The 27,637-nt window shown below is 45.0% G+C and overlaps 1 protein-coding gene across 1 annotated transcript in view; it reads left to right on the forward strand.

Annotated features, from left to right (window-relative positions):
* Positions 1–27,637, forward strand: part of pard3ba (par-3 family cell polarity regulator beta a) — a 229,683-nt gene that overhangs the window by 61,188 nt on the left and 140,858 nt on the right. Inside the window, exons 5-10 of the mRNA XM_069675514.1 lie at positions 7,479–7,579; positions 14,642–14,728; positions 14,916–15,041; positions 17,834–18,300; positions 20,824–20,963; positions 22,601–22,729. Coding sequence (XP_069531615.1) covers positions 7,479–7,579; positions 14,642–14,728; positions 14,916–15,041; positions 17,834–18,300; positions 20,824–20,963; positions 22,601–22,729 — 1,050 coding nt within the window. The remainder of the gene's footprint in view (positions 1–7,478; positions 7,580–14,641; positions 14,729–14,915; positions 15,042–17,833; positions 18,301–20,823; positions 20,964–22,600; positions 22,730–27,637) is intronic.

Here is a 27,637-nt window from a genome sequence, read left to right on the forward strand (position 1 = left end):
AGAAGCATTTTCATCTGAAGACTAAATCTAAAATAACTGTAAACAGGCAACTTTGTTGTTGTGTCAAAGTTCTAAGGCTCAACCAAGCAGCTGATTTCAGTCAGACAAATCGATGCCTGTGGTCGTGTCATGGCTGCTTACCCTTTTTGGGGCACTTTGTTGATGTTGCATCAGGTAGCATTAAAGGGTATTGAGTTAATTAGACATTAAGAAAAGAGCTCAAATGACGGTCAAGTGCATGCAGCTAACCACTGCAAAGGAAAAGATCTACATGGCTTACAATAAGATTTCCCAAAGACTGGCTTCTGCATTTGTGCATTTAGGAACTTTTAAAGCACCATAATCCGTCCACGATTTCACGGATCACTTTTAATCTGCATGTAAGATTAGACATATTATTGTGCATGTAAATGCAGTGAATGGCTTACATGCAAAGCTCATTAATCAGTGTTTTGGATTCTATGCTTTCCGACCCTTTTGAGGAAATTAAACCGACCTGATCCACATCAACTGGATGGTATCAAAACATCCAAGTGGAGGTTTTTATCCGTTTCCTCCAATCTGGCAGGTTTAATCTTCACAGAAGCTAACCGTCAAAGCAAGAAGCTCAAATCTTGTAGCATAGAAATCAATGATTTGTGAGTGATAATAGTTCGTTTACAAGTATGAACCTTATAATCTGTGCTACATTTAGGATCCAGATTGCATCACCCACAGGTGCAGGGAGGAAAACAACAAATATTTACCCTCCTGTAGTGTGTGAGTGTGTCTTGTGCGTGTATGTTAGGCTAGGAGTCCGTCACAGCTCTTGGGCATATTGAGTCCTGGGCTTGATGGACTTCTAAAGATCAATACACTATCACTTCATCCTCACTCATCCACTGTACCACTCCTCTGCAACCCCCTTATCTCCACACACTCTCTTACATACAAGGAACACGCACACACACTTCTGTCCCCTTTGTCTTGGAGGAGGTATTGAAAGCTAGATAAAGTGTAATTAAGGCTGATACAGTGATAAATATGCGCCCTGCCCCTTTAATTGATTCTGCTGCCTGTTACGGTGAAGGCCGAGCTTGGCCCACTTCTCTCTGTCTTTGATTCGCACGTCGTCTACGCGCAAACCTCCCTTTGTCTTTATCAGAAGAGCTGATGAAACCAGCAAAAGGCTGAGCAGTGCTAAACACGCAGCCAACCTTTTAATTAATTTGGACTTCCTGCCATGTACGTCGCTAATAAACGAGACGTTTAATGCTCCCGCTAACAGCAGTAACTGTTTTAATTCTTCTCCATCTCCCGTCTTTATCCTCGTTATGTTTCCTTCATCCTCTCTTTCTGTCCTGCTTCCTTTCGCTCTGACTCCCACATTTTTGGCTGCCTTTCAACACCTCGAGGTGCACTGATGCAATACATGTTAACACAGCAGAAAGTCAGACTTTAATATGTTACAGTCTGTCTGGCGGTTCCTCAGGCGTGATGTAAAAAGCTGACGATGTAAAGGGGGATTCCAGTAGTTTTAAACCTGGGACTAACCTTTTTTTAATGCCTTGAGTGATTGTGATTATTATTCATCAAGATTATTTTGCTCATGGCTAAAATATGCACATAAAATCAGGTTCTTTACCTGAATTTGTTGCATCTTCTAGAGGCAAAATCAGTCTGTTCAGTCAGGGAGTTGGGTGGAAAGGATGTCTCATTTATGGACTTGACGCTGCAGGACGGGGAGCAGCTCGTTCTTCCTCTTGGTCTTCATGCACTCATCAACAAGTTAGTTGTGTTGCTTTGCGGCACAGACGCAGGTTTCACGACCTCTTTGCTGATTATTTTTTCTTCTTAACATAACTCACCCTAAACCCGAAATACCTCCAAACAAGTGATGACGAGCCGTTTCAGGGGACCAGCTCTTCATCTTCTGTTCAAGATATCTGACTTTTGTTTCTCCGGACCGTCTCTGTTGTTTACTCTTCCACTCTAAAATGCCACATGCCTGTTTATATAGATGACAGCGGAACAGCTTCTTTGTGTTGGTCTGAGGTTAACGTTCACAGGTATGGGAACTTCATTGACTGTAGTGTAAGTGTTAGTTACGTCTCCTCTCGCCGTTCCTCCTCTAATCTGCTACACGGGAACAGAACGCTGCAGGAGCCGTATTTCTCAACAGAGCTGTCAATCATCCTTTTTACAGCATCTAATAACTAATTAAAAGAAAACTTGTCATAAAAATGAACACTTGGACATAAATCAGCATGATAAGAACTAACTATAATGACAGAAACCATGTTTGAGAAACATTTATTTTGGTGTATTTAGATTTTATAGTTTGACTCATGTCCCATCTGTTAACATGGAGGAGGCGGGCTTTATGAGCTATACTGCAGCCAGTCAGCAGGGGGCGATAGAGAGGGTTTGGCTTCACTTTTAGGGAGCTGTCATGTCTTCTATACAGTCTATTGCTGTATCCGAAATCGGATACTATATATTATATACTACATACTGTGTTCAGCGGTAGTATGTAGTACAGAGCTGTTGAAATATATTCTGCCGTACGCAATGTCAGACGCAAGTCTCCAGTTTTGGAAAGCATAAGTAAACAACACCCCGCCCAATAGCAATAAGCTACTTCTTTAGCGACAGCGCCCCCTTCTGCTGCCGTCTGCCATTTCAACTGCCACTGTGACGTTCCAGCGCTTTGCATTGTGGGATACAGTAGGCGAGGTAGACTGCTCCCATGCACACTGGAGATTTTTTCCGAATCAGAACGACATCCGGGTATTTTTGGCATTCTGTAAATTGTACTTTTGTTTGCATACTGCATACTGCATTTTGACCAAATCAGTACGTACTGCTAGTGTAGTGTGGCATGTTGAACACAGCATATTGTATAATATAACATGACATGCCAGCTCCCCCAAAAGTGAAGCCCAAACCTCTCCATCACCTCCTGGGGGAGTTGCTGTTAGTTTAGGGAGCGCTTGGTGTGATATGCAGTTAGAGTTTTCTACAGACGGAGCATTTTAAACGTCAATATCACCGTCAATCATGTTTGTTTAATCGTGGGAAGACTTAAGAGTGATCGGGATTAATGTTCGATTAATTGTGCAGCCCAGTATCAAATCATATTATTTTGTAGCTGTTAAGCTGTCGAGGCTATTGAGCGTATGATTCGTTTGCAGTAATTAAAGGGTTGAGTTCCCGCGTAAATAAGGAACCTTTTTAGCTTTAACTTAAAGGTGGTCAGAGTCGGGGCATGTCTAACATCAGGTGGGAGATTATTCCAGGTGAGTGGACTCTTGCTGCAGCCTTTTGAATTAGTTGAAGTTGCTGAAAGGCCTTGAAAGACCTGTGAACAGAACATTGCAGGAATCTAATCTGCTACAATAACAGTTTCCATCTTACCAGGGTCAGGATCAGGTTTATTGTCATTGTTAATAAACTATAAATTATATATATATGTACACTGAGTGTCATATAAGCAGTGACACCTCTTCCATCATTGCTCACACACTGGTTCACTTCTTGAACTCACTGCAACACTTGAAACTTCTCTGAACACTTACACTTCTAATGATTACATTTGGACCTGCTCCTGTCTGCACTTTCACTTTAGGTGCTGCTTTAACTTTTTAAAGCGTTTCGACTCGAGCTGCGGCTTAACTTTTGTGAAACACGCTTTAAAAGTACAAAACACATTTCAGAAGCCACAAAGAATCAGAAGTGTAGCTTGTTGTTACTAAGTCTTATATAATCTGTTTTCTTCGCTGAGTGAGCTGAACGTGACAGGCTTTGTGGTCCCAGGATAAACCCCCCAAATAATTTGTGAAACCTGTCATGAAGCCCGTCTGAGCACAACTAACAGGCTGTCTGCTGTTATTGTGCTGCACACTGCCATGCACGTTTTTTTGTTATGGGTGCTGTTTGTACTCTCAGGTGTGCGTGAGTGACGGGTGGTGTGCACACCTATAAGAGATGAGGTGTGTGTGTGTGGTTCTTGTCAGACGGATGAGTAATGAGGTGTGTGCTTCTTTTGTGTGTTCCCCCTGCGTGCTGCAGTCATCTGCTACGTGTCAGGTGGTTGAAAAATAGCGTGTGTGTCAGAGAGAGTGTGTGTATGTATGTACACTGCAGGATCACAACTTCAGCGTATTAGCCGCTGCCCCTTGACCCTCATCATATCCATCACATGAAGTGGCTGCCGTGGTCGCACTCTGTCTTCTGTTAGAAAACACAAACTTACACACACTAACGCAGCACAATCCTCGAGGGACGGAGACAAAGGTACACAGAGCGTCCAGCTGCTAGCGCGAGGAACAGACGCTGCACAGACACAGGAAGATGTAGTTTCACACACAGTTGAGTTATTATTTTAAATTAAATGACCTGACAATATTGTCTATAAAAGTTTTAATAAGACCAAACTTTTACAATTTACTTTTTGTTGAAATAATCTCAACTCTTTCTAGGGTCATTTTTTGCTCAGTATGGAGTTTGCTCAGTATAGCCTGAAGCTGGAGATATTCTTGCTTTTAACAACACTTTTGCATCCGCATGATTGCTCCGACACCTTCCCTGTGTCTGTTTGGAGTGTAGACTGTGCACGGCCTCAAAAATTAACATTATGCATATGCAAGATGCAGTAGGGGCGGTGGAGAGGCAAAGGGGATGTTGCAGGCTCAACACAGCAGCAGGGACAACAATGGCAGAAAGTTCTGAAGACAAGCTGATTATCCACATCTGTACGATCACTGCCACTGCACAGCAACAAACAGATAAGTTCTGTTTTAGAAGTCGACATGGAAACCTGCAAAAGTCTGGGGCCGTTACGTCCGTGCACGGAGGAACATGTCGGAGAAACAGAGCGGGGGCGGTGCAGGCGGTGCAGGCGGTGCAGGCGGTGTGATCTCAGAATGAACATGACAGTAACCTCCTCGAGTGTCCCCATACCAGTTGTTTACATCTCGCACATATGATGGTTGCATACGGCCTGAGCTCTCTGGTGCGCCCTCTAGAGGTATCCTCCAGTAACACATGTAGTGCAGAGACCAAGTATGTAAACAATAACGTTCATGATGCAGCCGGTTGTGTACGCGAACGCAAGTATATCTCCAGCATTAGACAAAAATTAGAATCTATTCTTCTAAAATGGCTAAGATAATTTTTTTGGCTGTTTATTTCTATACTCGGAGAGAGGACAGTGGATGGTGTCTGAAATAGGGGGAGAGTAAGTGGGGACGACATGCGTCAAGGGCCCGAGAGTGGGAGTCGATTCCGGGGCTATTGCTACTAGGGCTGTGCCTCTGTACATAGGATGCTTGATGAGCTAAACCAATGCCCCTTAAACAATGGCAGAATTTTTGGGCATGACCTTAGAGAGTGGAACAAAGTGCACACGTGTGTCGACAATGTAGCTCCAACTTTTCAGGGCTTTCGGGTGTAGCCAGAGGTTAGCGATAAATTACTTCCTACCAAGACTTGCTTTTCTGTGCGTTGCCATTTTTTAGAGAAGCGGGAATGTTGTTATAGTTTAGACAGAAGCAGATTGTAAACTGTACTTGAACTCAGATGTCAGTTTATTCAATTAAAGCTGAAGTTTTCCTGCATACAGCCAATACCGACTGAAACACTAGTGGACGATGCTACTTGGACTAGACTTGCAAACATTTTTTTTTGCATAGATATTCAGAATCTGTGTTTGTCGAGAACAGTTTTGCATGGACACTCCTCCCAGACTTCCTTTATTTCGTCAGAGAATTCCTTTACCATTCCTCTTTATTTGGGTGTTTTTTCACACTGTAGCCAAGCAGTATCTTAATATCAGTACTTAAACCAACTTTGTTGAGGATTATAATGATTTTTTAAAACCTTTTAACAAAGTAAAAGTTGTTGTTTAAACTCGGGCTGTTGCACGAGAGCTTCTTCATATGAATTTGTCTAAAACTGGAGACATTTTGATCTAAAATTAGAGACAAAGACCTCAAAGAATTCCTTCTGAGGAACACAAATCTGTCCCTAATTTTAATACCAGCTTCCTGTAACTGATTTGGTTTGATACCCAGCCCAAGATTCAAACCTACGCTTCTCATAGCAACAGCAGAAGCACTGTAGTCGCCATATTGTAACAGCTATTAGATGTAGTAGTAAAGAAACCGCACGTTCATATCTTTACTATGAAATCTTCTGTATGTGATCATGGAAGGTTACATCATTATAGACGTTAAGGCTGACAGAGTGGGAGGGAAGCTTATGGCTCTAATGCTCCTTCTTTGTGTGTAGAGATACGAGCAGTGAGCCGGGGCGAGCTGATTGGCTGAGCAGCAGCAGGGCGCCCGAAGAGGGAAGCTGCTGTTTTTATGTCTGCATGAACGGGGAGTGCTCTCAATCAGGGATTAGACTCACACCGGGCATTATGGCGTGATCCCTTAATTTTGAAGCATTAAAAAAAGAAGGTTTGTGTGTGTGTGTGTGAGGGTTTTCATATCATCGTGTGTGTGTGTGGCTTCATGGTAAAATTCCTGTAAAACTGGAAGTGCAGATGTGTGTGTTTACCTGCTCCTCTGCTAACCATGTGTGTTAGTGATGAGTACGTGTGTGTGTGTACTGTAGGAGGAGAAGCATGTGGCTAATGGCGTTGCGGGGAAGATGCACAGCAACAATAGAGCCTCCAGCTTCTCTTTTCTGCCCCCGCACACACAAACACACACACACACACACACACACACACAGGCTCTATTGTTGGGTAATCTCACACTGCCCAGATAAGTGGGTCACTATTTGTACTGGCAGCAGACATATGCGTGTGTGTGTGTGTGTGTGTGTGTGTGTTCATAAATAACCATTTTTTCTTGCAGCTCTGCCGATATGTGTAGGTGATATTCATGCGTGGGTGTGTGCGTGCTCTAAAGCGTGTGTGTGTGACAGAGGGTTCATCGGGGAGTTGGGGGAGCGGGCTGGTGGGCGGGAGCTTTTTAGCCATTAGCACTGGTGACACAATGAAAGTGACAAGGCAGAAGGACCTAATTGCACCCTTCTTGTCGTTAGCGATTTGGGGCAATTTGGCTCTCCCGCTCCTTGAGTGTATTTGTTGAGCGTCTCGCAACAGTTTGACTCTCTTCCTTACCTCCGATATCTCTCTCTCTGTCTCTAACCGTGTTCCTTTTTATTTGTTTCCCCCCGGGGTTGTTGATTTTGCCGACTTAAAAATAGAGCCTTGCCTGACACGGGGGCAGGGATGGATGGAGGGAGGGGGCAGGGAGAGGTAGACAGATAGAAATGTACACAGAGTGACGGAGGGACGGCAGCGTCCGGCGGTCGCTCTCTCTTCGCTGTCTGCAAAGGTGATTGATTGTAGATTGTCTTACTAATTGGCGACTGGCCTCCTCGTGTTCGCCGACTGTGTGTGTGTGTGTGTGTGTGTGTGTGTGTGTGTAAATGACAATGTAACTTAAGCTCTTATTTTCTTGTCTGTTTGTGTGTTTTAACAGGAAATCAACCATGTTCTGAAAGGAGCGCTGGAGCGACTGCGCACAGAGGATCCCCCTGCTCGTTTTGATCCCCCTGCCAAGATGAGCCAAGTTAACTTCAGGTAAGAGTGCGTGCAGCTGCAGGTGTGTTTAAGGCAGCAGACAGATCATACCGAAGCTAGGAACGGTGCAGGGATGGAGAATAGGATTAACACTCACAAACAGTCTTTGTTTGACAGCCTGACACTGGATTAAACAGCTGGTATGTGTCACAGTGTGTGTGTGGTGGGTGTTGTTGTTGTGTAATAGCAGGAACAGAGGTGAGTTTGAACAGGAGTTGAAGGAAAACTCCTCCTCCTCTTTAAGTCCACAATGAGTAAAGTTTATGGTAATTGTTCTAGAAGTTGTTTAAGACAACTTACTTGTTTGGCAGATTTAAAACACAGTGTTAAAAGTGCTTCTGTGTTAATGTTTGCAGCCGTAACATTATGACTGACAGGTCAAGCAAATTGATTATCTCCTTACAATGGCCCCTGTCAGTGGGTGGGATATGTTCGGCAGCAAGTGAGCATTTTGTCCTTGAAGTTGCATAAGTGTAAGGATGTGAGCGACTTTGCTAAGAGCCTAATTGTGATGGCTAGACGACTGGGTCAGAGCATCTAGAAAACTGCAGCTCTTTCCCGGTCTGCAGTGGTCAGGACCGACCAAAAGTGATCCAAGGAAGGGAAACCAGTGAACCAGCAACAGGGTCATGAGCAGGCAGCGCTCAGCCAAGGCTGGTCCGTGTGGTCCGATCCAACAGAAGAGCTACTGTAGCTCAAACTGAGTTCATGCCATGTGGCCATGTTTTCTTTTACATCATGTGGATGGCCCGTGTGTGCGTCGCTTACCTGGGGAAGACATGGCACCAGGATGCACTATGGGAAGAAGGCGAGCCTGCCAGTGTGATGCTTTGGGCGATGTTCTGCTGGGAATCCTTGGGTCCTGCCGTTCATGTGGATCTTACTTTGACATTTACCACCTAGCAGACCAAGTGCACCCCTTCATGGAGACAGTATGCCCTAATGGCCTCTTTCAGCAGGATAAAGCGCCCTGCCACACTGCAAACATGGTTCAGGAATGGCTTGAGGAACGCGACGATGAGTTCAAGGTGTTTTCCCCAGATCTCAATCCAATGGAGCATCTGTGGGATATGCTGGACAAACAAGTCCAACCACGGAGGCCCTACCTCGCAACTTACAGGACTTAAAGGATCTGCTGCTCACGTCTTGGTGGCAGATACCTCAGGACACCTTTAGAGGTCTAGTGGAGTCCATGCCTCGACGGGTCAGGGATGTTTTGTCGGCAAAAGAAGGACATACAAATCATGCAATTTCATGTATTTGTTAAAGTTGTTCGACTCAGATAAAAATTGTTGAACCAAACTCCATTCATAAAAGAGGTATTTTAAACGTTGGCTTGTCTCATCTTGCGGACATTTTTACCTTTTGAAAGCGCGCTGAAACAGAAAGCATGTAGACATCCTGCTACTTAGTATAGCCAAGTTGACTTGGACCTAGCCAACACATAATTAAACAAGGCGATAGTTAACCCCACGTAGCTGGAAGCAGCAGCAAGTCAATTCTGCACAATTCCTGGAGAAGGCGGTGACTCTATCCGATCTGTGTGTAGAGAATTCCCTTTGCTGTTATATCAGTCTATCTTAATTATTGCTTAAGAGACTGTTGTAATTAATTGACATCCCCTGTTTGTTGACCTTTGACCCCTGTGAGATTGTAGGAAAAGCAGCCATTTAAACAATCAATAAAGTAACAAATAACAATGCTCCATTACTTTCCAGAAGATCAACTACTCAGCGGACCAAATAATCACTGAAGCTATTACACCATGAAAACCTCTCCGCCTCCACCTTTCGTTGTTGGACGAGTCAGTTGAAGGCCTCTGGCATGATGGGAGTTTTATCTTATTTCCCCCAGGCTGTCAGTCACAAATTAACCCCGTAATCACAGCCCTTCACCCGGCCAGTGACAGAAGTAAAAGAGAATTTCAGAGCCATCCTCCGTGTCCGACTGATTCTCCGATTGTTCTCTTAAAAATATCTCACGGTGCTTTGGGAAAGACTTGGCTGGACTGACAGATGGTGATTTTTAAGCGTTTTACAGTGCAGTGGTGTCTTGACAGCGCTGTGATACAATGGAGGCACGGCTCCCACAGATAGTTTGCCATGGTAACAGATGGTTGGCAGCGGAGGAAGCCACGGTGAGCGAGCGAGGGGCACATTTTCAGCGAGTCCCGGCCGCGAGTTTGTTAGGCGCTCGGCCTCCGTTGATGTAGAGGAAGTCAACCAAGAGTGGGAGCTCCATCTGTCTCACTCGTCGTTGCTCTTTTCATGCGTCCCACTGTCCCTTGCCTCTCTCTCTCGTTCTCTCTCACGCCCAGTGGAACGACTGTGTTTGTGTTTGTGTCAGTGGGATGCTAAAACGGGTGAGCGGAGCTATTCTGCATATTAGCGTGCGCCGCTAACAAGCTACGGCTGCCTCTGATGAGCTTGTTTGTGCTGCCGTTTGTTTTTATATGAATGTAAATGGGCTGAAGCTGTGCATGTGTGTGTGTTTGTGCCACACGCACTGAACGAATACATCTTTCAGGATCAGCTCTGTACCTGTGTGTATGATTGCTTACCATCACTGCAAGTATATTCAGTGTGCAGGTGTGTGTGTGTGCAGTTCATGGGTTGTGCACATGTGTAATTTAGACGTAACTGTGTTCTCTAATAGATGTAAATTTGATGCATGTGTGTATCTGTGAATTCAATTTAGAGGAATGTGACTGATAGTGTTTGTGAGCATGCAATAGATGTAGCAATAAGAATGCAAATTGTGTGTGTGTGTGTGGGTGGTGTGTGTGTACAGTACCCTTTGTGTGTGACCCTGGCGGAGGTTAACGAGAGCAGCGTGACAGTGACAGAGGAGTGTGTTATAATGATCCCAGCTAGTCCTTGGGCTCCTGAACGCAGCACACAAACCTTGAACTTCTGCCGCCTTTTGTTGTCAGACTTTTGCATTAAAAGCCGTGCAGGGGAACTGTGCAGAAAAACAACACCTGCATGTTTCTTGGCCTCCAACTGAGATCGCTCTTTCGGGATCGTTCTTTATCACCGTCTCATGTGCAGTTCAGAGGCTGGAGGAGGCAAGTGGAAGGCTCTGCCAAGAATGTTTAAAATGAGATCTGAAAAGTGGAAGAATGAGAAGTATCCGATTGAATTCAGCCCGACTACATCAAAGCAGTCACAGTGACACATGCCTGTCAGTGAGATACAGCCAGCTACTGATCTTGCCAATGATAAGCCAGTGCTGGTAACTGAGAGGCCGGTGGTGGTAAATGAGAAACCGCCTATTTATCTGACCAGGGCGGCAAGTCATGCGTCTAACATAGCAACCAATTTGATCGGCTCCTCGCTGGGCTGGTCATTACCTTCCGAGGCTAGCGACTAGCCCACCGAAGCTAGCAACCCACTCTATCGGCAACTGGTTAGGCTGGTCAAACCCTCGCTATCGCCCCCTGCTGACTAGCTGTAGTATAGCTCATAAAGCCCGCCTCCTCCATGTTAACAGATGGGACATGAGTCAAACTATAAGATCGGTCATTATAGTTAGTTCTTATGCTGATTTATGTCCAAGTGACAAGTTTACTTTTAATTAAGTATTTGATGCTATAAAAAGGGGGTGTGACCTCATGATTGACAGCTCTGTTGACAAATGGGGCTCCTGCAGCATTCTGTTCCCGAGTAGCAGAGTAGAGGAGGTACACTGGGCACACTGAGGAGAAGAACGCAATCAACGTTGGAATTCCGTCTTTGGATGAGGACAGCAATAAAGAGGACACAAACCAGTTGCCCCACGAGGTTCCATCGCCTTCACGTGAACCTCCTGCTGAGGCTCTGTCTGATAGGAAAGACACTCAGGAGAAGAAGTGCCCAGATAAGAAGAACATTCAGTCTCCTACAGATGATGACATTATGCACATTGATTCTCCTTCTCTGGATGATGAGGACATTTCAGATCCTGCGTTGTTGCTGCCTCAGCCTGCGAGTAATTGTTCTGCTGTGGCTGTGTTTCATTGTAAAGACACCCATGAAAAGAACTATTCTGATCAGATGGACGTTGATTCTCCTTCCATGGATGGTGACACTATGGACATACATTCCCCCTCTATGGATAATGGGGACATTTCAGGTCCTCAGCCTTTGTTCCCTCCGCAGTACCCTAGTTTTTCTTTGGTTTTGACTCGGACGGTGATCCAACAGGTGTTTGTATTGCCTCAGCCTTACCCTTCAACTGCAGGGCCTCAGCGTAATTAAAGAAACACCAGGAAAAAGAAGCGCCCTTATATGAGAAAGAGTGGGTTTCCTTCCCGGGATGTTAACAACAACCATTCCAGGTCGGTTCCATCACCTCGGCCTCATCCCCCTGCTGCAGGAGCTTTTGGAGACACCAACAACAAGAGGAAGTTCCACTGTATGAGTAACGTTGAATCTCCTTCCTCAGATTACAACAATGGGTGCAAAAAATCCAACAAGCGGTCCGGGATTGGTTCAACATCATTTTGGAGACAGCGACAGGAAAAGGAAGTCCTCACATATATGCAACAACGGGTCCCCTTCCTTACATTATGACAATGGCCCGATAAATTCATTCAAGCGGCCACAGGTGGGTTGTTTGCCACAGCATCACCCTCCTGCTGCAGGGGCTCCTCATCATTTTAGAGACACCCACCAGAAGAGAAGGAACTTGAAGACCACAGGGAGCCAGCACCTTAATCCCCGAGGAAGAACAAACCAGCGGCCGTGCGAGGTTCGATTGCCGGAGCATTATCCTCGTGCTCCAATGGCTTTTCGCCATTTTGGGAACACCCACAAGTCCCCATGTACAAGTAAAGTTGGGTCTCGTTTCGTGGGTAATAATGATCGGCCAAAAAATCGAAACCAGCGGAACCGTGTGGTTCGACCCACTCCAAGTAGTGGTCCTGCTAGAGACACCAAACAGAATAAGTTTCCAGACCTGAGAAATTGTCCAAGACGTCGTCGTCCTGTCAAGGCAACGCAGACTTTACCACATGTAAAGCCTGAAAGAAGACGTGCCAGAAAGCAGAAGAAAACTGCTTTATTTTTTCCTGCTTTTCCTCCTTTTTAAGTGTTTAACAAACCTGATCTGATTAGACCCCCTCCCCTTATAATATCTTTATTTCTTTCTTGATTTATTGATAAATTTATTTATTTCATTTATTCATTTGTTTATTCATTTATTTAATTAATTAATTAATTAATTAATTTTTGTAAATATGTATTATATGTTGTTGTTGTTGTTGTTGTTGTTGCCCATCCAGCCGAGGCAGATGGCTGTTCATGTAAAGGTGAATGTTCAAGATTCAAAAACTATGAAGCTGTTCTCTTCTTCTCTTTAAGATCAAAGTGTGGTTTTCTGGCTTTTTATAATCCTCAAGAAGTCATTGTGATGTCAACATTTACCTCTACTTGATACCTCGACTCAAGTACAGGTTTTGGTTACTTTAACACCTGTGTTAAGCAAAGAAGCGTTTAACAACACTCCATCTACCAAAGATTCAAAACAAAGTTACTACAACAAAGATTTCCTCTCAAAAACTCAGCGGTTTACTCGCCACCGAATCATCCCAACCAATTAACAAGAACAAAAGTCTCATTCTGAAAAAACTTGCAAAAGGTGCAACATTGTCACGTGCAACAACCCTAACCCCTAACACAACAACACATAGTGACACAAACCTACTTAACAAGTTATGAATGAACCCCCAGTTAAGCATACTGGAGTTGATCTCCAACATCCAAAGTAAATAATACCACAGTGCAACAACAAGCACAAAAAGTGTTCTTCCTTTGGGCAAAACCAAACATGATCTCTTCTGCATCATTTAAGAAAACGATGGTGTGAGGATACACTTCTTCTGCCAACTTTGTGCTCACTGAGAGAGATGGAGGAGGAGCTTTTCAAAGCTTTTGCCAGGTGCGATAATCGCACAGGAGCAGTTGATTGGACTGGTGCTTAAAACAAAGAACAAGTGCATAATGCATCACGAGACATCATCAATTGAAACATATCTGCTTAAAATGCATAAAAACATGGTAAAGGAACAAAATAAACAGAAAAGTATATGTAAAAGAGAATACAGCTGACAAAAAAGGATAAAATAAATGTGTCATTGATGAAAGAGGACTATAAGAGCTATAACTGCACACATGCACACACACAAGAATAAAATGATCCCTCAGCCAAGAAAGATTAGGAGGAGGAGGAGCAACCTTCCTGCATGAGTAGCTCCCCAGCTGGGCTGACGTCCACATGGGCTTGGCGGGGACGCTGTCATGGCGCTGGGTGTCAATTTTAAAAGAGCATCTCTTTCCTCTGGGCTGCAGGGTGACGGATAATTCTTCTGTGCATTAGCGAGAGGGGAAGGTCGTCCATCATGGCTGCGTGCATGTGTTAGTCTGCATGTGTTGATTGTAAGCAGGTAGTGTCGCTGTCCTCCAGGCTTCAGTGTGGTTACAGAAGGGGAGGAGGAGGCAGGAAGGCAGAGCATCTGGAGACAAGGACTCTCACTGGTGTCAAAGCAAATCATCAGCATCTTCTTGCTGCTGAAGAACTGATGCTTTTAGACACATTGCAATGTCAGTGATGGTTCGGTGTCAAAGGCTACCTTTTTTCTGACAAGTTTACTTTTGATTAGTTATTTGATGATATAAAAAGGGGGTGTGGCCTCATGATTGACAGCTCTGCTGACAAATGGGGCTCCTGCAGCGTTCTGTTCCCGAGTAGCAGAGTAGAGGAGGAACGGCGAGAGGAGACGTAACTAACACTAACAGTCTTTGGAGTGTGAATATCTGCTTCAGACCGACACAAGAAGCTGTTCTGCTGCAGACTGAGTTGAGTGTTTGGGAAGCAGGTAGATAACATGATGAAGTAGCCACCTGCATCCAACTCACATTTTCCTCATGTTTAGCAGGGCTACCTGTAAGCTCATTTGTATCCCTATGTGTGCAGCCTGAAGGAATATGCAAATAGATTTTGAAGAGCTGCTTGCACATAGACAACTGTGCGTGTGTGAGCTGCTGTGTGTCCGTGTTTTCATGGATGTGTGTTTGTCGACAGCCCCCTGACGAGGACGGTGGAGTTTCCAGGTGACTGGGGCCCCCTGGGTATCCATGTAGTCCCCTACTGCTCCTCTCTGAGTGGACGGTAAGAACACACACACGCGTCTACACACTTTCCTGCAGCATCCACTAATCAGGCACACATTCATAAGGAAAGGCAGATGGCAATGTTGACTCATAGAAATGCATAAAGATATCCAGCTCTGGCATGCAATCATATGTGTGTTTACCTCCATGAATTCATATTGACACTTCACCGCGTGTGTTGCAAGGACCCTGGGCCTGCACATTAAAGGCATCGAGGACAACAGCCGCGCAAAGCAGGAGAATCTCTTCAAGGAGGACGAGTGCATCGTTCAGATCAACGACACGCCGCTGCAGGACAAGACCTTTGTACAGTAAGTGTGACTGTGTTTGTGTGCATGAGTCCATTGCTGCGAGAAGTTACACAGAAAACAGTCTCAATATGCACGGACACTCATGTGTGATCAGAAAGGAGGGTTTTGCTGGTGTTTTGCATGTATTTAGGTCATAAATAACTAAGCTCAAGAGCTCTAAGAATGCAGTTTAGGGTGCTAACCTAATCTCCTCTCTCTGTCTGCACAATTACACACTTTCATCCTGAAAGCTGCTTAGTTTATAAACGCAGTCTGATCGTCTGGACGCAGAGGAAGGACCTCAGCGGGGCTAATGAGCTGCTGTTGTCCACTTAGATTTGTCCAGCCAGTTTTGTGATTGAGCCCTCCAGTCACTCATTCGCTTATCTAACCTTTAATCCCCCAAATGAAAACCTGTAATTAAAACCGAACATGGGAGTGAGCAGAATAAAATATTTCACTATCTACCTGCTCCAAATCATAACCTGTTTTCTCACATTACAATTGCAATTCTCATGTCCAGAGAATCCGAATTTCACACATGCAGTACACAACAGGAGGGTGTCTGTGTCTGACACCTACTGGAAATACTCTGTTTGGTTAAGGTGAGGCGTGGCGCCTGGGTAGAGCGTGCAGGAGGAGCAGGAGGACTGCATAATAAGGCTGGGCGATATGGTTTTTATATCTTGATAGCGATATAGATTGTTTTCTGATAATTTAACAAATAAAATTTGTGAATAAATACATGACAAATAAAAAATACTGAGTATTTTCTTATTTTATTGAGAACTTTAGTGCAAACTTAACAATTTCAAGTCAATTTAAGGTTGAGAAATAAATAAGATAAAGCCCTAGCCTTCAATATGAAAATGTATTCATCTCTGACAGCAATATTAACATCTCTTCCTGTAGAGTATGTCAAAGGCATGGAAAGTAACATGGAAAGCAACACTTCCATTATGGTTTTTCAATTTAAAAGCCCGACCTAGCCTTCTGACTCCACTCGTGTGTTCACAATGCTTTTATTTTGAAGTGTTTCCGGGGCAGCTGTACTTATAAATGTAAACATCACATAGAGCATCACATAGAGGTAAGGTCTAGATAAGTTCGGGGTTGCAGTGCATGCATAAAGCATCATCATCTTGGTTTTTGGAGAAGAGGGTAGATACAAGTTGTAAGGCTTTTATCCTGGGTAGCAACTTATCTCAGCTAGCTGTTAGGGCCGTCACTGTTCCCAAAAATCAAGTTGGAATGAATTCAGCGTGATATGGAATTTGTTCGCATAATATCGAAGAGCTAAGTGTGTCAGAGTGGGGTGGTTAATGTGTGGGTTACGTGAAGTGTCGGGGACCGGAGCAGAGAAAAGAGTGATCGGTAGCTGAATAAACAACACAACTAATGTACAGTTTAGGCTGTCAGTGCATAAGAAAGCCAACAACTCCTTAAGACTCACGCCGCGCTCCCGTGTCTTGCTTTCTGCTTCCTGCTGGTGTATTAAAGCGACGGGAGTTAGCTGCAGATGAAGCTAGCTACAACTTCGGCCCTGGAGCAGAACAACAATAAGTCTCCTCTGTGCTTCTTACTACGGTCGGGACGCTGAAGCAGAAAAGGTTAACGACGGCTTGGCTCGTTAGTTTCCTCCATCAGTTTGTAGCAGTCCTTGTATTACAAAAAGTACATCATGCTTTATTGAGGAAGACTTGAAACAAGTGATTAATAACATAAAGAAAATATTAACCAAGGTTATACATCAGCTAAGAAGTAGGCTCTTCAACCAGTGGAGGCGCCCCCTGCTGGTGATTTTTAAGACTGCAGGTTCGAGGCACATTGAAACCAAGCGGCTATGTCCTCTTCTTTTATACTTAATAAGCTCTAAATACTAGTGGTTCCTTTGAGAGCCATTAAATTGATTGATTCTTACTTGTGAACTTGACAGGATGCAATCAGCGAAAAGACCAAGGAACCGTCCGTTGGTCTTTTTTTTAACTGAAAAACACAAGCAGTCCACTTATGATTGCAGAGTGGGGATTCTCTCTCTAACAGAGCTGAGCGCAGATTATAGTTTGACCTTAAACCAATCGAAACCAATCCTAGAAATAAGAGTTTTAATGTGTCGGGGAGGTAATTAGACACTAAAAAGGCAGAAAAATAACATCTCTCTTTGTGTGCGTGTGCGTACTCCCTCTTACCTGCTACCATTGTCGCATGATACCTCACCTGCCGCTCAGTTTGCTTCCTTTATCAGCCAAAGACAAATCCCTTTCATTGTCTGCCTTTCTTATCTCACCAGCACATCTCACCGAGGAGCGAAAGCGTCTCTTTCTTTCTCTCCGCTCCTAATTTTCTCCTCGTACACCTTCTTACTCTATTTTCTTTCTGTCCTCTCTGTGCCGGAGCCGAATGGGTCCATTTAACTGCATCCCACTGTGTTGTCTGTGTTGTGTGACTGTTGTGCTGATAGTAGTCTATTAAAGCTGCGATAGAGGCCTGCTGTAGGGTCTCTCCCACATCTGATAGGGACAGCAATGTCCCAAAGCAGCTGGAGGAGTCAGTCCGTGCTTGATCCAAATTGAAATACAGCTCCGTTTACGATGCACAGGCCGTTCTCCTTCTGTGGTCTACTTGACTTTCTTGCTGTTTATTGTGTTCCACAAGCTAGATTGGCTCAGTTGGCATAAGTCTTGTGCTGCACGATATGGCAAAAAATCAAGATACATAATTAAATAATGATTCTGTGGAAGAAAACTATATTAAGGATAGTTAGTTACTCAATATTAAGGAAAAATTCTAATTTCCTCAATTTTCCTCCCCAGGTCACAGGAAGTGTTCCGCCAAGCCATGGGCAGCTCCTCCGTGCGCCTGGAGGTCCTCCCCGTGCTCCAGAAGCAGCGCTACGAGAGGAGCGTCATCGGCCAGCTTTTCGACGGCAAAGAGCCCACTGCAAAAGTCAAGAGTCCCATGGTGGTCCGCGCTAAAACAGACCCCCAACCGGAACCAAAACAAGACACCAAACCAAACATCAAACTAGAAGTAAAGCAACCGGACCCACGTGTGAAGACCCCAGAGCCAGCTGCGATAAAGACTCCTCCGCCGGTGCCTCAGTCAGGCTACTACTCGGAGAGGGTTTCTCCTGCACCTCCAGCCGGGGCGGGGAGCTCCTCCCCGACGCAGAGGCCCCGCAGCCAGAGCCCGCTGGCCAGTAAGAGCCCTGTTCCGTCCAGCCTGGCCAACCTAACGAGCAAGAAGGGCGGCAAGAAGATTAAGATTGACCTGAAGAAAGGTAAACATGCAGCAGAGGAGATGTTTAACTTATTTAACTTGTTTTAGTCTTAATGTTCGTAATGGGAAACCAGACTTTCAAACTATGGATGTGAAAGATTGTTAACCTGGCAAAGCCTATTATCCAGATGCATTATGGGAGATGTAGGACTAAGTTAATGATGACTCTCGGATCCTTTTTTTTCCAGTAACACATTGGCCCCCTAAATTTAGGAAAGAACATTACCACACTAAATCACAGAAGTAACCTGTCCTGTCTGCGCTGATTTAGGCCTCAGTGTCAGCTTGGTTAGCATGACAAGCTAGCAGGCTGCTCGGGAGGCATTTGCTCTCTGCCTTATTCAAAGTTTCACGATAGTTAACCACCACGAGCAAGCGTCAAACTATATCACCACATTCAGCAGCCCTCCATGGAATCCCATCCGTGTTTGGTGCTGGAGAGAGTGCTCCTATTGGCTGACAAAGTTCCTGTCAGTGAGAAAGGTGGGGCGAAGTCGTTCAGCCTCTGAGCCAGCATCAGAGGTAATGACGGAGGCGAAGCGGCGTCTGTGTAAACTGCAGAGCTGGCAGGGTGGAACGGCCAAGTGTGTGTGTATTTGAAGCACACACTATTTGTTTTCACTTCATGCACGTTTTGCTTCTGCAACACCTGAACGCTATTTAAAAACACACACTGGGGCGGCGTTGCTTTGTCTAATGTAAAATGGCAAAGGCTGCGTGACGGCGAAGCTTCGTTACGGGCTGTAAAAAGGTCTTAAGTTACCCGCCTGTAAACTGTAAACAACTGTTGCCGTCACAGATCATGTCGGTGGGATGATCGAGGCAGACGCTCTGTTACGTAAGTGAGTGTAATCCCGTCAGCAGCTGCACCTCGTCCTGGTGCTGGTTAACGCTGTGGCTACATAAACGGTGCGTGGGTGCCGACAGGAAGTGGGGTACTGTGAGCTTTCGTTTCCTAAAGGGCTGATCACGCAAGATTTAACACAGATTTGATCACTGTTAGAAAATGGTAGATGAAATACCGTATAAATAACACAACTGTATTTATCTTATAAAGACAAATGTCGATCCTCTTGTGCTCGCTCGACTTTTGCATAAGGACGTCAGAGTCTACCAAATGTAGTAAAAGTAGGAGAGGGGTTTCATGTTGTCCCAAATAATGGGAGCATCTGGATTTATTATAACAGAAGTCAATATTGGAGGTAACTTTCCATTGTGAGGATTTTTATTTCTTATCTGGCAGGATAAACGTACACACCATCTGGCTGTTTCTGCTTTTAGATTTTAACCCAGACTGAATCAGCCTGGCTTCACGGCCGCCTTATCTCTTATCCCTCTAAAACACATCGGTGCTGGAGCCGCTGATGTGTTGATAGCGCCGGAATAGGTTGTGAATAGGCTCCTGTTCTAGCAACCTGGAGTGTTATGGGGCACTGAAAGGATTGCTGTAATTGGGCTGCATGCACACACCCACACACACTCACTACAGGTGCCCGAAGAAAGGCGAGAAGACACCCAGATGAAAGGATGGAGGGAAAATGGGCTCCAGCTTCAGCTGAAAGCTTCTTCTCTGCCTTTTTATGGGTTCTCTCTCTTCCCTGCACCTCTCCATCCCTCCTATTTTCTTCTCCTTCTCCCTCCATCTTTCTATTGTTTGATTTTGTTCCCCCTGTCTGCCTCTATCCCTTTCACTCGATGCAAGATCAGAGCGGGGGATATTATGGGGTTTCTAACACCCTCTCCCCTGGCAACAGGCTCTTTCTCCCCGTGATTGACAGGCGGTGAGGTTTTAGGTGCGCTAATGTAGGGCAGGCAGAGGCTTAGCTCGGAGACCAGATAGCATCGCTCACCGCCTTTAGTATGCCACGCCGGCTTTGCTCTCCCTGCTCACACACACACACACATAGAGCGTGGCACATTTCACTCATGGCTTGGGGCTTGTGAGGCCGTGAAAAAGGGAGAGGGTGGAGGCTCTGGGGGTTGATGGCACATGCGTGTGTGTGTGTGGCCTCGGAAATACACACACACACTTGTAAGTGTATACACACAGATAAACGCAGGCTCACACCCACAAGGAAAATCTTTGTGGAAATCACGTTGCATCCCCAGGGAGGGAAGCTAGAGAAGGGAATAATATCTCTCAGGTTCTTCTCTCTCTCTCTCTCTCTTTCTCCCCCCTCCCTCCGCCCCCATCTTCTCCCTCTGCCTCCCTTCATCAGGCACCGTTCGGCCTGCTCACACGTGAAATTAAAGGCAGAGTCTGTCTAATCCGGCTAGAAGAGAAGCCTTCTCCCGGCGGCTCAGAGGCTGAGCCAGGCAGGAGACCTCCCAGAGGAAAACAGGCACTTAAACAGTCGTTAATGTGGTGGAAGATGCTAAAACCGCAGACCGGGTTCAGCTGTACAGGAGAGGGAAGAACTTTAAAAAGACTTGTGAGACAAGAGAGTAAAAATCTCAAAGCTCTTCTGCAGGGGGATCGATGTCCCTGATACACACCATGACACAGTCTGCTTTGCTCCCGCAGGTCCAGAGGGCCTGGGCTTCACCGTGGTGACTCGGGACTCCTCGGTCCACGGGCCAGGACCCATCCTGGTGAAGAACATCCTGTCACGCGGTGCAGCAGTTAAAGATGGCCGTCTGCAGCCTGGAGACCGCATCCTGGAGGTAAGCCTGTCCCTCAGAGGAGAAACCAACAATCACAGCAATAAAACAGGAAGAACAACATGATTAGTAGCAGGAAGTTGAGCTCTGTGGCACCCCTGCTGGTTGAACTGAGTATTATGTTTATACATTTCTAGATTGCAAGATCAATAATCGACTAATGTTTATAAGAGAGATGATAAAGATTGCTGCCATAACTGAAATCTCTGCACAGATTACCTTAAAAGAATAAACAAGGACTTAACATCTTTTTGGATTTGTTTTTAATCACTTTTAAAGGGCCAGTGCACCTAAATTCCTAAATTCTATTTATTTTAATGTTAATAAGAATTCAAAAGCAGTGTGTGTATTTGCAGCACCTGTTCCTATTCTGGATGATCTAAAGCCCTCATTGAAAAAATATTTAGTTGAACTATTTTTAGTACATTGGGGTTGCGACCCCCGAGGGGGTGACTGAGATCATTTCGGGGGTCGCCAGTTGGTTGTGGAGAAGAAATAAAAGAACATATTTTATCTAAAATAACACATCTTAGACTGGGGTAAGGTTTTCTACATCACATCACCTGTGACAGTGATAAAATTAGTCTCAGAATAGATTTTATTCAGTGTGTTTATGAGAGTCAGTGGGCCCTATTTACACAGCGCACAGTCTAAAGCATATGGCGCTAAGTGATTTAAGGCGTCTCCAACACTTTTGCTAGTTAAGCAGTCTGGGCGCAAAATGAGGCGCAGGGCACAAAGAGGTTGGCTTAAAGGGATAGTTCAGAATTTTTACCTTACATCTGGTGATGCAGATTTGTAAGAAGTCAAAAATCAGGCTTTGTCAGGTCTGTCCTCAAGAGGAGAAGAAAACGTTTAAATATCTCGTTTGTCGAACGGAGGTGGGATCAATCTGATGCATTCGAGGAAGTCGGGAAATCTGAACGCTGAGCGGCTTTCGTGACACAGCGTCAGGGGAATTCATCTCAAGTTAAATTTTAGATCTAGAACAGATTGTTAGCTGTTAGCATGCAGACGTCTGTTTATAGAGATTAATAAGAAGCTAAATCGTCGTCAGATTACGGTGGGTTACGTTCAGCCTGCTTTTGCTCTCCTAACGGACTGTTTTTCTTGCATACGCCGCAGCCTGCTGATACGTGATTGGTTGATATTACTCGGACTACAAGCGTAGTTCAAACGGAAACCAGAACACTTGCCTTCCCAGAAATCCACGTCCCTGCATAGAGATTATCGTTAACTTAAACATGACGGACTATGAAAGTGATGAGGAAGATTTACCTTTTGCAGCGGATCCAACAGGATCTCTGTATTATTAAGACAAGGAAAAGACTCGCTTAAGACTCTGAGCTTGATATCGGAAAATAAACATATTTTTCCGACATTAGAAAATTATCTGTGATATCAAAAAGTGCTTGAAAAGTCGTTGAGTGGAAGCCAGACATAAGAGTACATCAAAAACATAGACGAGTGAAAAGCTATCATTAGAGGAGTGGGAGAAAATGTGTTCTGGGTGAAATGATCCTTGAAACACATCTTAGTGATGTCCTCTTGATACACGCTCATAAAGCGCTGCTGGTGGATTACACACTTTGCTTTAATCCACTCCCCTGTGTTTGTTTGCTCTCTTGTTGCGTGTGTAGGTGAATGGAGTCGACATGACAGGCCGCAGCCAGGAGGAGCTGGTGGCCATGCTGCGCAGCACCAAACAGGGGGAGAGCGTGTCTGTGGTGGTGGCGCGGCAGGAGGACATCTTCCTGCCTCGGGAACTGGTAAGAGAGTGTGAACACACACAAAAACAACAGTCTGCACAGTGTCCGCTCTCTTCTTCTTCACTCCTCCTCTTTCTTTTTACCATTTCCTCCACATTGTGTCGCTTTTCCCTCTTTGCGTTGATGCCCTTGTGTCCATAAACACCACACACGGCCGCACAGAACAAACACACCCAGAGCACGCTCCATCCCTTCCTGTCCCTCACGGGTTTGTTGACACAGCGATGTCAGAGGAAGTCGCACACACAGGCCGCAGCAGCCCGCAGGAAACGTGCGCGCATGTCCGCGCATGTCGACACGCCGCGGGTGCCAAGTGACCGTTTACCTGCTCGGGTCAGAGGTCGGCGTCGGGACTGTGAAACTGACAGCGCCTCTTGAGGGGGCTTTTATCAATAAACACACTCTTTCAAACACACACACACATCCAGGTGGCCTCGTGAAAGTCACCCTCTCTGTGTAAATGATGTTTTTTTCACCCGCACGCTTCTGTTCTCTCCCCTCTGTCCTCTGCGGTTATTCTGATTATTCCCTTTCCGTTACTTCAAAGAGCCCTGAAAAAGACGCGCTGGGCCTTTGTAGTGACTGATGCATATTCACACCTAGAGTGGCCGCGCACACGCTCACGCACACAAACTCCTTAACACCTAGTCCTTGATAAAAACTTGAACGCTGGTGCTCTCGCTCTCAAACGCACGCACAGTCTTTAAACAGCCAAGTTGCTGCTTCCGAAAATAGTTTGCCCTCATTAATGGCCCAGCAGTCTTGGCATAACAAGTGCACTTTGAAGAGCCTCTCAGTCTTCTTCTAACACTTGCTTGTATTTGTGCATTAGAGACTTAAAGAGGAGGAGGGAGGCAGAGTGAGAGAGAGCCTTCACTCCTGTCTCTGTCGACGCCGCTGAAGCTGCGGCGGCCCCGTGAGATCTGGCCCCTTATCTGCCGCACAGTCCTCAAACCTCAAAGACGGTTTGATGTCGCCTAAGCACACACACATATACAGTAACATATTTACAGACACAACACCACACAAGGGCACTCTAGAGGGTCTGCGTCATTGAATTTAGATGTGCAGACCCTCAAAAAGCAAAGGATTACATAAACACAGATGCAGAAACTAGCACAGAGAGAAAAGCATCATTAGACGTGGCTTAATACACACATACTGTACGGACGGTAAGCAAACCCAACAGGAGAAAGAAGCAGCTGCATGACGAGGAAATGCATCCCCAAAAAACCCCCAAAAAAGGAGGGTTTTGTTCCTCCATTTTCTCCTCCCTCGCCTGTTTTTAATTGCTCCACTCTTCCTCCCGCTGCTCTCAAGTAGTAAATTGTTGTGGAAATTTATGTGGAGCTCTAGCAAGGAGCGGCCCGCTACGATTAAGTCGCACAAAAGACGTAATGATGATGGAGACGCATTAAGTCGACGCCGCCATCTGCCATTCCCCCGAAAAATGTAGTGTAGGTGTCTGTCTGCGTGTCTGCGTGGGTGCACATGAATATTTATCACTGTTTTAGGGCCTGTGTTATCTTTATGTATCCACAGATGCATGTTGCTGTTTGTTAAAAATAACCATCAGATGCAGATCAGCAATTCATTATCGCAGTTTTACATTCAGAAGCTGCTGAGATTAATTGGCTGAAAAGTTTTCCTCGACTAACCTCGCTGTTGCTGCCACAGATAATTAATCCACAATATTAGTTTATTGCATAAATCAAGGTTTAATTTGCTCCTCTGGATGTTTGGTTTATTTTGATATTTAAATAAACATCGTCAGTTTAGATCTCTGGGAGCGTAAATGACGTATTTTGATGACATACTCGGTAAGAAGGGGTTGATTATTGCAGGCGGTGCAGTATTAAAGAGGGGGTTTTATGCTGCTTCACATTTTAAGACATGCATGTATGTAATGTTATAATGTTGGATGTCCAGGCTAAACGTGGGTGAAGTTTCAAATCTGTAGGTAAAAGTATGTTGGAGTAATCCACAGTCTTTTCTACATGCATCAGCAGGCTTTGGAGAGCTGGCCAATCAGAAGAAAGTGGGCTTGTAGGGGCGGGGTTTCTTAAAGGGACAGAGCTGACTGAGTCGTTTCAGGCTGTATGAGGGCCTGGAGTCTTTTTTAACTGTAAATTAAGCTAATCTACTCCACAGGTATCACAGAGTGAAATATGAAGTTTGAAATTAGCATAATACGCCCCCTTAAAAGACCCCCTTGCATCTTCCCTATGATTTGTCTTGAAAAAGCCACCTCTGTGTTTAAAACTTTAAAGTTATAATCTCAAAGATCTCAGTTTCGTTCTCTTTGGCGGCACCTTGTGGCGATAAACGGTTATTGCGGGAGCACACTACCTAGATATCCAGACAGTGTCGCATGTACGACGTCCACGGTTGGCTCCGGTGGTAACTCTTGATTTTCCTCGCTGACGGTCGCTTTCCTTTTCAGACTGTTTGCTTCACATGAGCGTCGAGTTTGTTTCTTTTTCTTTGGATTTTCACTTCTTGTTGAAGTTGTATCTGTAGTCATCCATCTTTTCTTTGTTTGTTCAGCCATAGTAGATTACTGTTTACTCGCAACACTTGCAGAGAGCAGAAAAGCAGCCACTTAGCTCCGCCTACCCTCTCTGGCAGACCAACCACTGCTGGCGGATGGAAAACGCATCACTAACTGGGCGCCGCTTGGGATTTCTTCCACGAAAATTGCACAAACGCCTTCATCAGTGGGTCATTAACGATGAATATTTATTGAAATGAAAATCTTCGCTTCAATTATCACTTTAAAAGCACTTCTCAAACCTTGACCACCCCTAAACAGGTTAAGGGATTAAAATAAACCTGGTTAAATCTGCTCTATTTGGCTGAATAAAGCTGATTTATTTTTACATACATGTGGTTAGGGGGCATGACAAAGACTCCAGGGAAAGTATCAGTCACAGCAGTACAGAGGGATGAAAAAAGAAAGATCATTACTCACAGCGGTGCGTCCTTGTATCCAAAATAATTAAATTCAACGTCTGACTGAACCTGAAAACTGACAGCAAAATAAATAAGTCCTGGGAAAGTTGGCTCTAACAGCTTAACAGGAGACTATTAGTAAAAGTCAGACACATTTGCACTGTAAGGAAAAAAATGGTTGTGATACTCATATTGACCCTGCTTTCTCAGCAATACTCCAACAAAAAGAGGAACAACATTCTGCTGGTTGTAGCTTCTTGTATCACTATTATGCTCTAAAATTGACATCTAGGATGTGACCGCCAAGATCGTAGCCCAATGACTTCTGAGGTGAAGAGAAACATCTAATCAGCTCGACTCATTGGACAGTGCTTTCTCCTCAAGCAAAACAACGACCTCAGAAATACTGAATAAGACGTGGCGATACAGCTGCCCGTTGCAGCGCTTTTCCGGGCCGGGGATTGCAGGTCCAGTCCTCGGAGACTCCCAGGGGCTCAACTAAGGTGCGGAGGGCCCAGGAGGACAGGGCACGGAGCTCTACAGCTATGTGGCGCTATGGTGGCCTGCGATCTTTTTGGGCTCGCCATTTTTGGGCACTCTCAGACAAGAATGATCTTAAAATTGGCATCATAACTCTGCCTCAGTTGTTGGTTAACTTGACCTACTTTTCAGCCATTTTCCCTGTTAGCATCTGTTAGCTAAGCATTTTTAAGACCATCCTTTTGGGCTCTGCGTCTTCAGGTATTCCCCTCTGTGACACCATATTTTCTGGCTACTTGACAGTTGTGTAATGACTCTGCTGCATTGATAACCATTATCTTAAATTAGCATCAAAACTCCGCCTCAGTTGTTGGTTAACTTGGCCGACTTTTAAGCCACTTTGTTCCGGATGATCAACTTTCATCCCCCTGGCTCTGTAGCTGTGAGTGATGGCTGGCCTTCACAGATAAGTGGCGCCTTCTACTGTTGTGTATTGGCCTTTAAAAGTCCAGACCCCGAATATAAGACGATTCCACTTTTTCAGATGCATTTCAAGGGAAAAACTCTCTTATATTTGGACCAATAGGGTACTAAACACAACAAATTTACTGTATATATAAACTGCTATACCCAGAATATTGTGGTATCCTAAATTGAGGGGGACTATATATAAAAAGAACTGTTATTTCTACCCTTTACTACATGTGCACTTTGAATTTAAAAGTGTAAGGTACATAGGTTAATATAAAAAGGCATGCCACAGGGCACTGTACTCGGCCCCTTACCAAAGTATTCAACAACATAAATTGTGATGCAGTGATGATGACTATTAAAAAGTCAGGGGATTTCCAAAAGCTGTTACATTTCATCATGAGCTTTTAATGCTGATAGTTGACTCAAGGACACAGGGAGAGTAGAGGTCAGCGATCCAACCATCCTGAAGATGGTCCGGACACTTCAGCAGAGCAGAAGCTCCGACACAGTCGTTTGAACCTCTTCTCCATCCCGCTGCCAACCTACAAGACTTATACTCCAGCATTCATGTCGTCTTTTCTATCCCTCTTGTACAAGTAAAGTCGACTTTTAGTGCAACTAGCTGAACTGCTGATTGATTAGTTTCAATAGAGCGGGTATTGATGTTTCATGAGCAGCGTGTGGTTCTGTGAAAGCACTCGGCAGCGCTGTGAGGCAGAGCGGTCTCATTCAGTCAAAAGAGCAACAACAAAGCCTGTGAATTAGCCGCATTATTAGGGAACAAAAGGAGGACGATTTTCTAGCCCGTCTCCTGTACTCTCGCACACTCTCTGAGTAATTAAAAAGTGATAACTTCTAATCACAGTTTCATTCCTGTCAGCGTTTCTGCGTCTCTCCAACCATCAGCGCTCTCATTATTTCACGGGGGCCTCGTTTTTGTTTCAGACTCTTTGCCGTGCGGAGAGTTTTTTTTGTGGGTTTCGGCGGGAGTGTGCAGAATTA

This window comes from Semicossyphus pulcher, unplaced genomic scaffold, assembly GCF_022749685.1.
Source record: "Semicossyphus pulcher isolate SPU_LCO1_2020_fin unplaced genomic scaffold, fSemPul1.0.p SCAF_24, whole genome shotgun sequence".
In the NCBI taxonomy this organism is placed as follows: domain Eukaryota; kingdom Metazoa; phylum Chordata; class Actinopteri; order Labriformes; family Labridae; genus Semicossyphus; species Semicossyphus pulcher.